At 41.1% G+C, this 11,750-nt stretch overlaps 1 protein-coding gene across 1 annotated transcript; it reads right to left on the reverse strand.

The window, feature by feature from the left end:
• Positions 1-8,159: 8,159 nt before the first annotated feature.
• LOC109171191 (nuclear poly(A) polymerase 2-like) lies at positions 8,160-11,509 on the reverse strand (the record flags this gene model as incomplete). The annotated part of the gene is made up of 8 exons (XM_019320314.1): positions 8,160-8,759; positions 8,860-8,939; positions 9,337-9,635; positions 9,733-10,347; positions 10,505-10,669; positions 10,767-11,096; positions 11,212-11,274; positions 11,354-11,509. Coding segments are annotated over 7 exons (1,653 nt in total), but the record flags the coding sequence as incomplete, so codon positions are not given.
• Positions 11,510-11,750: the final 241 nt, after the last annotated feature.

Here is an 11,750-nt window from a genome sequence, read left to right on the forward strand (position 1 = left end):
GAAGATACATCAATGACCCCACTAGTTGACGGTAGGGAGTCGGATCATCCAGAACATCTGAGTCATTGTGAGCAGCCTGTGCGGATACAGAAATGGGTGTGGCAAATGGTTTGCACGAATCCATTCCCGCCTTACGAAGTAGCTCGGTCATGTACCGTTTCTGTGAGAGAACCATGGAGTCTGCCACATCAACGGCCTCAATGCCTAAAAAGAACCTGGGTTTGCCGAGATCACGGATACGGAACACAGTAGAAAACTGGTCCAAAATAGTCGGAATCACGGCTGAGTCAGTGCCCATGAGTAAAATATCATCTACATATACAAGCAGATAGGCACGTATGGTCTCTGATTCATAAATATATAATGAGACGTCGGTTTTGGAGGACCTGAATCCAATTCGGACCAAGAAGTCATGTAGGCGAATGAACCAAGCCCGAGGGGCCTGTTTAAAGCCATATAACGATCGTTGCAACTTGCAAACATAATCCGGGCAGTTCGGGTTGGCATAACCCGGGGGTTGTCGCATGTAGATGTCCTCATTGACACGCCCATTTAAAAAAGCATTATGTACATCCAGTTGGCGCATGATCCAATTGTTAGAAACGGTGTAGGCAAAAAGAACCTGAACCGTCGTGGGCTTGACTACCGAACTGTATGTGTCAAGATAGTCTTGCTCGGGTATCTGGTTGAACCCCTTGGCAACCAAGCGGGCTTTATAGCGCTCAATAGTTCCATCAAACTTCCTCTTGATACGGTAGACCCACTTGCAGCCAATGACATTCATGTCAGGGCGTGGTGGAACGAGGTGCCAAGTTTGATTCTGTAACAGTGCGTTAAACTCGGCATTCATAGCATCGTGCCACTGTGGTAGGCGAATAGCCTGTGAGTGGCACGTGGGCTCATCATCATCAACAGAAGCAATTAAGGCTGTGGGGCTCTTTCGTTGAGCATATGTGGTAGTCCGCAACCTCATAACATGCGTGCGAACTGTGGGTCGCTGACGGCGCCGTCTTGTCGTAGTCGTGGTGGACGTCGAAGGTTGGTAAGAGGAAGACGCAGGTGCAGCCGTAGAGGAGGAAGTTGGCAACATACCACCTGGATTTTGGCCACTCGTCGGTGGACTCACCGCGGTGGACTCTGCCTACGAGCCATGCGTCCGGATTTGAGCACACCCCCAAGGTTGACTGGGCGCCGGAGTTGCTACAGTTGTGGTCCTCAGCTGTGAGAACGGAAACACCATTTCATTGAAGCGGACATGGCGGGAAATGTACACGTCCTGATTGTATATCCAGACACCTGTAGCCATAAAAAGATTCAGGGTATCCAAGAAACACACAAGACTTGGAGCGATAGTCCATCTTGTGCTCGTTGTAAGGGCGTAAATAGGGAAAACATTCACACCCAAACACACGCAACATCGTATAGTTGGGATGTTGTTGATATAGTTGATAAAACGGACTCGTGCCATTCGACACAGGAGATGGAAGGCGGTTAATTAGGTGAACCGCCGCCTCAAAGGCGTAGAACCAATATTTCCTGGGAACTTGACCGTGGGCTAACAAGGCGAGGCCTGTTTCCACGACATGACGGTTCCTGTGCTCCACACGGCCATTTTACTCGTGTGTATGAGGGCAGGATTTCTTGTGTTGGATTCCTGCGGCTGCAAAAACCGAACTTAACTTAATGTACTCACCCCCCATATCCGATTGAATACATTTTATCGAACGGGAGAATTGTTTCTCAACTAGTGACCGAAACCTAGTGAATATATGATAAACATCTTACTTGAGGCGCATGGGATAAATCCACATGAACCTCAAGAAGTCATCTACGAATAGTACGAAATATTTATGACCATCAACTGTGGGTACGGAAGATGGTCCCCAAATGTCAAAAAAAATTAAATCAAGAATAGAATGACTCGAATTTGGAATCCGTGACAACGGGAAGCGCGCAGACTTACCCATCTGACACGGTGTACATAATTTATTTAATGACCTACAAGAGCCTACTACTGGACAGGCAGGCAAAACCTGCCTCAGAACTTGAGAATGCAGGTGACCAAGACGTTCATGCCAGGTCATCGGAGAAGCTTTAGCTGACAAGAAGGCAACTGGACTCGAAAGATTTAATGTGTACATCCCGCCCGTGCTAGGACCTTTAAGTAGAATCTGCTGAGTAGTACGATCCTTCACAACAAAATAACGCGGGTGAAACTCAAAATACACATCATTATCCTGTGTAAATTTTTGGACAGAAAGTAAGGATGCATGTAATTCAAGTACATGTAACACGTGCTTTAGAAACAGAGACCGAGACGAGAAATTTAATGAAACTGAACCTGTATTCTGGATTGCCAGACCCGTGCCATCTCCTACCTGCAGCGACTCACCTCCAGAGTATTGCTCTACCCCAGCTAAGCCATCGACGTTAGGTGTGGCGTGTGTGTTCGCACCCGTGTCTGGCAGCCAGACATTGGAGAAGGGAGCTGAAGAGTGATCGCTTGGTGGTGGCGTGTACGCCATATGAGCTTGAGGATGGACACCGCCTTGTGCATGGGCTTGACGCTGGCTTCCGGCATCTTCAAATCGCTGGTAACACATGAGGGCAGTGTGGCCTGGTATGTCACAGATTTGGCAGTGGATACTGCCCTGACCTCGCTGACCTCTACCGCGTTGACCCCTGTGATTCTGTCCACGGTCGCGACCGCCATCGTGTGTGTTCCTGGGAATCGACGGCGTCTGGTGCGCGAGTAAGGCCGATGGTGGCTGAGCATGTGGTGCAGTTTCTTCTGGATAGAGATAACTATGGGTGTTGAGCAGGTCCACGACCTCCGGGATGGTTAGCGGTTCGCGTTTGGTGGTGAGCGATGCAACCAGCGAGCGGAATTCCGGACGTAAGCCTCTGAACAAGTGCAGGTTGAGTTCGTTGAGGCCTATCGGCCGGCCGGCCTGAGCAAGCTGCTCCACCAGGATTTGAGCACGGCTAAGATATGCCGACGTCGAAGAATCGCCCTGATGAAGCCCTTGCAGTTGCGTCAGTAGGCTAAGCATACGCGATCGAGACGTAGACCCCAAAGCTGTCTCGATCGCAACCCACACTCCTCTTGCCGTTGACTGACGGATGGCGAGGTAAAGAACTTCATCGGCGAGGGAGGAGAACAACATACTCAATATTGACTGGTCTTGCTGAACGAAGTCGTTGAAGAGGGAATAAACTCCGGCGGGCAAGGATTTGTGCCATCCACAAAGCCATACAGATTCTGACCTCTTAAGAATGGGATTAATTGCGCTCTCCAGAACAGGTAATTCGTGGCTGTCAGCTTTATAGACACATAATGATGTGCTTGTTGTAAGACGTTGGGTGTCCGGCGATCGGATTGTGTCACAACCTGAGTCGCCGGATTAGAGGAGTCACCGGGAGTGGGGTTGGTTTCATTCGTATCGGCCATAGGATCGAATAATGGTCGTCTGATACCAAATGAGGAAAGATAACCAGTGTATTTCGATGAATAACGAGCAGAAGAGTATAACCTTATATAAAGGAGTTCAACACCAAAATAGGTGGAACAGCTAGAAAGAACTAGAGACTCTAACAGAACTATAACAAACCAATAATAATAATATAGCTGGTCCAATAAAAAAATCCCCTGTTTCGAATATACAGAATTTTATACCTGAGAATACAGAATACAAAACGACGTCGTTTTGGGAGGCACGAGGCGCATATTGCTATGTGCGCCCTGGTGCACGATATAACGATTGGCACTATTGCTAGCGATAAGTTCATTAGCCCAACAACATGAACACCAAGGTGGTTCGGTGTGGGCACAAATTAAAGTAATCCTGCTATCTTTCTTTCTAGTGGACGGAATGTGAAGAATAAAGTCAAATGTGGGATGGGTTTGCATTTAATGAGTTAGCTTTGTGAAGAATAAAGCCAAATGTGGATTTGATTTCATTTAATGAGTTAGGTTTGCGTTAAATGTTTCCAACAAGAATGGTAAATCTCTAGGCACATACAGTTATGATTCACTTAGGTTATAGGCAATTCCTCTTCATTGTAATATATTCCATCCCAGTAGATAGCAAAGTATTTTAGGGAGAGAAAGAGAGTTATATTGTAACTCCTATTGTAATATCTTTTTACCAAACAGAAAATTCTTCAAAATTGCTTTATTGTGTGTATGATTTATTCTAAATCTTACACTAGAAATTCTCTTAATATTTCCCGTCCAAGTTGCTATTGTAATTAGATACTTTCAACTCGTATCAATCCTAACGAGTGGTATCTCCATTCTGGTAAAGTGATTGAACATGTCTAGGAAAAACTCTAGTTAAGACTTGGGTATTTAAGTAGTCCATTTGTGAGTCACCTCTCTTCCCCAAAATTATTTTCATGGTGTATTGTTCACAAGGCTATTAGTAATGTTCTATTGGATTTCAATCAAGAACACCACTCACAATGACATCAAAGTATGAGATTAAAAAGTTCAATGGGAATAATTTCTCATTGTGGAAAATGAGAATGAAAGCAATTCTCAGGAAAGATAACTGTGTAACAACAATTAGAGAAAGACTAGCCGATTTCATTGACAATGCCAAGTGTGGCAAAAAACAAAAAAAAAAAAAACAAAAAAAAAAAACACGACAAAAGAGATATGGGATACTCTCATAAAGTTGTATGAGACCAAATCACTGCACAATAAGATCTTCTTGAAGAGGAAGCTATACATTCTCAGGACGATGGAGACATCCTTAGTAACTGACATTGAGTTATAAAATAGAAGTGAATGAACATGCTGAAATTTTACTCCGAAGTCTACCGGATTCATATGATCATAGTCAACAACAAGGAGGTACTTGTCTTCGATGATATTGCAACTGCAGTTCTTGAAGAAGAAAGTCAGGGCAAAAACAAAGAAGATAAAGTTGGAATTGCACAACAAAATCAGCCATTGACAGTAACAAGAGGAAGATCAAAGGAGTCTGGCTCTAGTGGGAGTCACAACCGAGGTAGATCAAAATCGAGGAGTAAGAAAAATGTCAAAGTGTTTTCGCTATGGCAAAAAGGGGGCACTACAAGAGTGAGTGTTGGCAGCTCAAGAAAGATGAGGCCAAAGGCAAAAGTCCTGAGACATCAAATGCTCAGGGTTGTGTTGTGAGTAGATTGGATGGAGGTGAAATTTTATTTAGTGAAGCAACAACAATTGTTGAAGGTAGGACAAGTTTAGCTGATGTTTTGCTCATAGACTCAGGACCAACATGGCATATGACCACTCGAAGAGAATGGTTTTATGAGTATGAACCTAACTCTCGAGGATCAGTGTTCATGGGACTTAGAGATTACTGGTATTGGTACTATCAAAGTAAAAATGTTTGATTGTATGGTTTGTACTATCCAAGAGGTCCGACACATGAAAAGCCTGAAGAAAAATCTATTGTCTCTAGGATAATTAGATAGCCATGAATGTAAAATTCATATTCAAGATGAGATCATCAAAGTAACCAATGGCGCGCTTGTTGTGATGAAAGCTGAAAAGAAAGCAGCCAATCTATACATGCTTAAAGGAGAAACACAACTACAAGGAGAAACATCTGTTGCATTAGACAATCTGATAGAGGAATCAACAATGATGTGGCATAAAAAACTTAGCCACATGTCGAAACGAAGTCTAAAAATTCTTACTGATCAACATCTTCTTCTAGGGCTAAAAAATGTTTCATTACCTTTTTGTGAGCATTGTGTTACAAGTAAGCAACATAGATTAAAGTTCAAGGGCTCTAAAGCATGAAGCAAAGCTATCTTGGAGCTAATAACTTCGATGTTTGGCAAGCACCCGTTATATCCCTAGGAGGTGCAAAATATTTTGTATTCTTCATCGACGACTACTCTAGGAAATATTGGGTATATCCAATCAAGCATAAGGTAGATGTATTTGAAGTTTTCAAAATCTTCAAAGTGTGTGTGTGGAACTTGAATCCGTGAAAATGATCAAGTGTTTGAGGTCAAATAATGCATGAGAATATACTAGTGATGAATTTGACTTTACAAGAAGGTATTAAATGACAGCTCACAGTGGCATATACTCCACAACAAACTGAAGTGGAAGAGTGGATGAACAAAACCATATTGGAAGGAACAAGGGCAATGTTGAAGACTGCAAATTTGGCAAGTTCATTTTGGGTTGAAGCAGTCAAAACCACATGTTATGTGATCAACCAGTCACCATCAACCGCAAATGATGTCTTGTGCAAATAAGGTTGCTCCAAAGGTGGCGGCTCCAGTATCCGGTCTGAACGCATCATCGAAAAAGCATCTGGGCCGTACGGATGGTGCCTCGGCAGGCGGACTGTTCTACTACTGCACTTGCCGAACGTGAATCTGCCTCCAAGAATGGTAGCTTCCTTGCACCTGTCTCCCTAGCTTCCGCGGCAACAGGAGAGATCCCTCCCATACTGCAGCGTTCCTCGCACGCCATAGGTGGTAGAGAACCGCTACAAGAAGATCAATGTTATCCTCAGTCAAACAAGTCATTGCATTTCTAAACCACACAGGAAAAGTGTTGTCAACAATGGTGGTGATGGGTAGATGGGATTCATTCCAAACCATCCTTGGAAAGTCACACAATAAGAGGGCGTGCATAACATTTTCGTGAACAAGGCCACACAAAGGGCATGAGGGGTCTACATAAACTCTCTTTATAATCAGATTCGAGGTGGTAGGAAGAATATTAGTGATAGCTCTCCATAAGAAAGTCCTCCACTTTGGAGAAATTTTTAATTTCCATAGAGTAACCCATTTATCAAAAAGTCTCAGTGGTACTATCAAAGTCTCCCACAATATGCCTGTAACAACTTTTAACTGAATAAATTACATTGGGGTCATCTAACCAATACCACGTATCTTCATAATCAGGGCTTACAGGAATCCTAGAAATGCGATTCACATCCTCGAGTATAAAAATATCAGTTAGAATTTCCTGATCCCAGGTATTAGTAGTTTGATCAATTAGGTCTGAGACCAAAGAACCATCCAACTTGTTAGGCATAACCGTTTGAATCAAGGGGCAGGGGTCACCAGGTTGTCCCCATATGTGGGTGGAATTACCATTACCAATCATCTTTCGTACACCACTACCAATTAGGGCCTGAGCAGCCATAATACTACGCCAGCAATGACCGGGGGAATTTCCCATAGAAGCCTCCAAAAAGGAAGTTCTTGGAAAATATTTGTTTTATATACTCTAGCTGCCAATGAATCAGGATTAATAAAAAATCTTCAGGCTTGCTTGCCCAGCATAGCTACATTAAAAGCACGAAGATCCTTGAAACCCAGCCCTCCAAATTTCTTAGGGATACAAAGGCAATCCCAAGTCTTCCAATGAATACCCCTTTCATTGCAAGTACTCCACCAATACCTATTCATAATCCACTCAATAGATAAACAAACTGACACAGGAAGCAAAAACACACTCGTGAAAAAAGTAGGCATAGCTTGGGCCACACTTTTCTAAAGTACCTCCTTACCAACCTGAGAAAGAAGTCTCTTATTCCAAGAACTTATTCTGTGTTTAATCTTGTTTCTTATTCCAAGAACTTATTCTGTGTTTAATCTTGTTTTCAATATAAGAAAAAACAGCTCTCTTGTTTCTTCCGATAAAAGAGGGCAATCTCAAATACTTCTCAAAATTGGGTGCTTAAATTATTTTTAAATTTGATTTTTTGTGTTAAATAATATTTTTTTAGTTGTTTTTTTATTTAATACTATTGATTATGTTACAAGGTAATCTAAAGAGTCAATATCCACTACTAAAGTTTGATCTTATTACCTTTTCTAAAAAAGAGCTACAGAGGTGCGTGCCTATAACCTTACTTAAAAGAGAACCACAAAGGTGCCCCAAATGGACACAAGGTACTCGACTTTAGTATATACTAATATTAAACTTTTTTTTTAATATTAATACTAAACTTAATATTATAAAAAATTAAATTAAAAATAACTTCACTTAAACCTAAAATTGAATTAAAAATAATTTTAATAAAATCTCGTTAACCGAACCAAATACATAAAATGCAATGAAAGGAGTATATTTTGATATTTGGACAATCCTTTTGGATTGGATTAAGAATTTGATTAAAAATTGCAACACCATTTCGAATCCCCAAACATTTTTTTGACAAGTTGACTATTATAGTTATACCCAAATATGAGCTACATAAAGAGAAAAAAAGGTCTATCATCCAAATCTGCAGGGAACACAGCTACACAAGTTACAACCCAACCCTAAAAACTATATTTAATGCAAACAAAAAAAAAAAAAAAAAAAAAAAAAAAAAAAAAAAAAAAAAAAAAAAAGTTCTCATGCCTACACAACTGTACTATTGCTTCTTTCTTTTCTTTTCTTTTCTCTTTCCTTTTCTTTTTTTTTTTTTTTTTTTTTTTTTGCTTTCTCTTGAAAAAAGAAAATTAGATTCTCAATGATAAGTCAGGTAGAACCCAGGGCTCCAAAACCACCAATAAATTTGCCTCTTCCCACTGCCATTGCAGCATACAGAAATCCACAACTCTTCATTCTCATAGAACCCGGCTCCCAATTCAAAATAGAGCTTGCAGAAATAGTCGAGGTCGATATACAGGAGATTAATCCGCTAGCATAATCAGTAGACACTTTTCCGTTAGACATGCTTGCTGCTCACGAGCTTCGTTCGTTTGACTCGTTCTCCAGCCACACTCACGCTGTTGATTCCAGACTCAGCCTGCTACAGACCAATCACAGAAACAAACCAGCAAAGAAAGTATAAAAATAACAATAGCATATTTCAAATCGTAAAATGCAAGGTCGTGAAGAACACATGCCTTATTGCTGGCTCCTGCAAAGGTTCTGGACTTGCCCCGTCTCTTGATGCTTCGATTACCCTTTTGAGAGCATTATTTGGCTACACAGCAGAAAAGAACAAGGAATACTTAAGTTTGATACTGAGAAAGAAAACCGTGGTGGTGGGGTGGGGAGTACATAGATAACTATGCATGCAATATCTCTCATTGTTAGCAAGATGATTAATCATGCATGAAGTTGTTAGTGACTTTATGAGTAAAATAAAGCAATCAGAGTTATGAAATCGCAAAAGATCAAGTCATGAAATCTTGAACATGAGCAAGAATTTCATCAGTGAAGTAGGCTTTCGAAACACAGACTTAAAAACTTGAGACCTTCCAAAACAATGAGACGTTTTTCATCTTCCGTAAAATAACATACTTAAAACCGGAAGATTTAACCAATGCACCCTCTGCTCTTGTATTTTGCAAGACCTGCATGAGGTTTGACATGCTTACAAATTTAAGAACCCAACTTCATGAATATTCTGAATAATATCAACAACATTCCAGCTCTTCAGTAGTCGGAATGATCCTAACAAAAAGAAAATGTAAATGAAGACTGAAAGAGAAAGTGCATAATCAATGATAATATTTCGGTTAGTAAATATAGAGGAATGAAAATGCATCAGTGAAATGGAAGAGCAACTTTTGTACTCCACCTGCGATTTGTCAGGCAAGCCACTTCCCAGTACATTGCTTGCACTTAGGCATCCATCCCCTAGCCGTGAAATTTGCTCCCCCAAGCTTACATTACCCTGCAAGGGCCCTTTGTTACTTGCTATCTTCCAGAATTTTTACGACTCACCACTATCAGTGGCAAATTCACCCTAACTCACAAAACTAGGAACTCACCTCGCAAGAGAGGTGGATTTTGGAACTTGACACAAGTACACTTTCATCCCATTGTTCATTTACACTGCCAGGCACACAACTTGCTACATCACCAGTACTCAAACGCTCGACTTTTGACTCCTTGCATATGCCTGTTGTTGGAGATAATCCAGCAGATGCAGACCCAATCCGCTGTGGACTACCAGAGGTCCGCTTCCCAAGTCTGTTGGAATTCGCATCAACTGTTTCATTTTCATGCTTCCTCTTTGGATGCCGGTCTTCAGGAGACTTGCAGCATTTGGCATCTTTCTCAGGAGTAGTATTGCACGGAGTTGGATTCCTAGACAGCCGCTGTCTCTTATATCCCTCAGGAAATACATAACCAGGAATTTGCTTTCTACGTACATGAGAGACATATATTTCCATCCCTGGTCTCCAATAAGAATACATGCTTACGTCTTGTTTAAACTCATCAACAGTTCCACGAATATCAAACTGCTGTCCTTCTTGCACTTGCACTCCTTGTTTCCTCTGCAAACCCATGAAAAATGCGCAATGAGGGCATGGCTTAGATGTGTCCACAAATTCATTTGGGTAAGGATGGCATTGCAGCATTCCAGTTGTGTCACGCTCTATCTGCAAAAACACGAAATGCACACATAAATTTCCATCCTGGGAAAAGCGTCCTATGTGAAGGATATCAAAGAGGCAAAGAACAAATACAACAGCCTCAAAGCATCTTGCACTAGTATTCTCATGAACATGTTTGAATTTATTAGAACATCTTTTCCACCTTAAGTGTAAGTTGTCTAAGCCGTGATTCAACCCATCCTTTCCAAGCCAGCAAATCATAATTGTCTGCTGCAACAATGTCAACCTGAAGATAGTTTTTGTACACCTCAAAGAAAAGATAAGGCTCAAAAAGGGCACCCCATTGTGCCTTGTTCAACTCGATCTCCTAGTTATACAAATAAACAAGAAAACAGAACCACCAATCAAAATGAGCAGCCAGAAGAGAGGAAAGGCATAAAAGTTAAATCAAACTTCTGTCTTACCTCACAAATCTTGTTACCAAATTGGAACTGGTCCATCATAACACGAAGAGTACTTGGTGAAACATTGTAACTAGAATTCATGCAAGGGTATGCAGGAGTAATTATTGGCATATGATGAGTTCGATCTTTGGGATTCTTGCGAGGATCCCAAACTAGAAACCCAAGATCAGCCTCCTCTATAGGGCATAACATCACAGGATTTGGCCAGCGCCATTGTGTATAGACTCTAAAGAACCGTGAAACCAGCATACTAGGTATTGCATTGGGATAAAACTGGCAAACACGGGCAACCAAAAGGGCCCAATTTACGCCACCAAGAAATCCAGTGACCTAACCAAGAGCCAGTAGAAAAAGAAAAAAATTAAAAAATAAAAAATAAAAAGGTATGTCATGGAAAATACCATTATTATACAGAAACTGGATTAGCAGTGAAGATTCAACTTACATTTGAATAGACGCCACGCCTTTTTGCCCAAAATTTCAAACATCTAAGTGTTGTCCGGAAGTGCTACAAATAGTATAAAGAATGAATATCATTGAAAGCAATGATAGTTGGATGACTTGTTGGGGTTAGAACCTGTGCTTACCTCGGCATTTGGAACAAGTTTCAGAACTTGATCAGCAACCCTGCACCCATTGAGGCTTCGAACTGTTGCTTCATCAACATTGTACAGCACAGAACGTTCAGAGATGTCAAAATCCTGTTGACAATTTGAAATTATAAAAGGGTGCTGGCATACAATTTACATATGCAGTACTTTTACATTGACAATCCTGTTGACAAATTGACATTACAAAGTGCATTGATATTCACTTATCCCATGAGTTTTTTCTTTTTCTTTTTCAATTTTATCCAGAGTTTAATAATTCGACTAGCATTGCTCTAATGTGATCACCAAGAAGGAACTTGAAAGTGTTAAAAAAAAAAATCTATAATCGACCTCATTGGCAATGTTGAGATAAACTGTGCAAAACATGGGCAAA

Source organism: Ipomoea nil, unplaced genomic scaffold (genome assembly GCF_001879475.1).
Source record: "Ipomoea nil cultivar Tokyo-kokei standard unplaced genomic scaffold, Asagao_1.1 scaffold3400, whole genome shotgun sequence".
NCBI lineage: Eukaryota > Viridiplantae > Streptophyta > Magnoliopsida > Solanales > Convolvulaceae > Ipomoea > Ipomoea nil.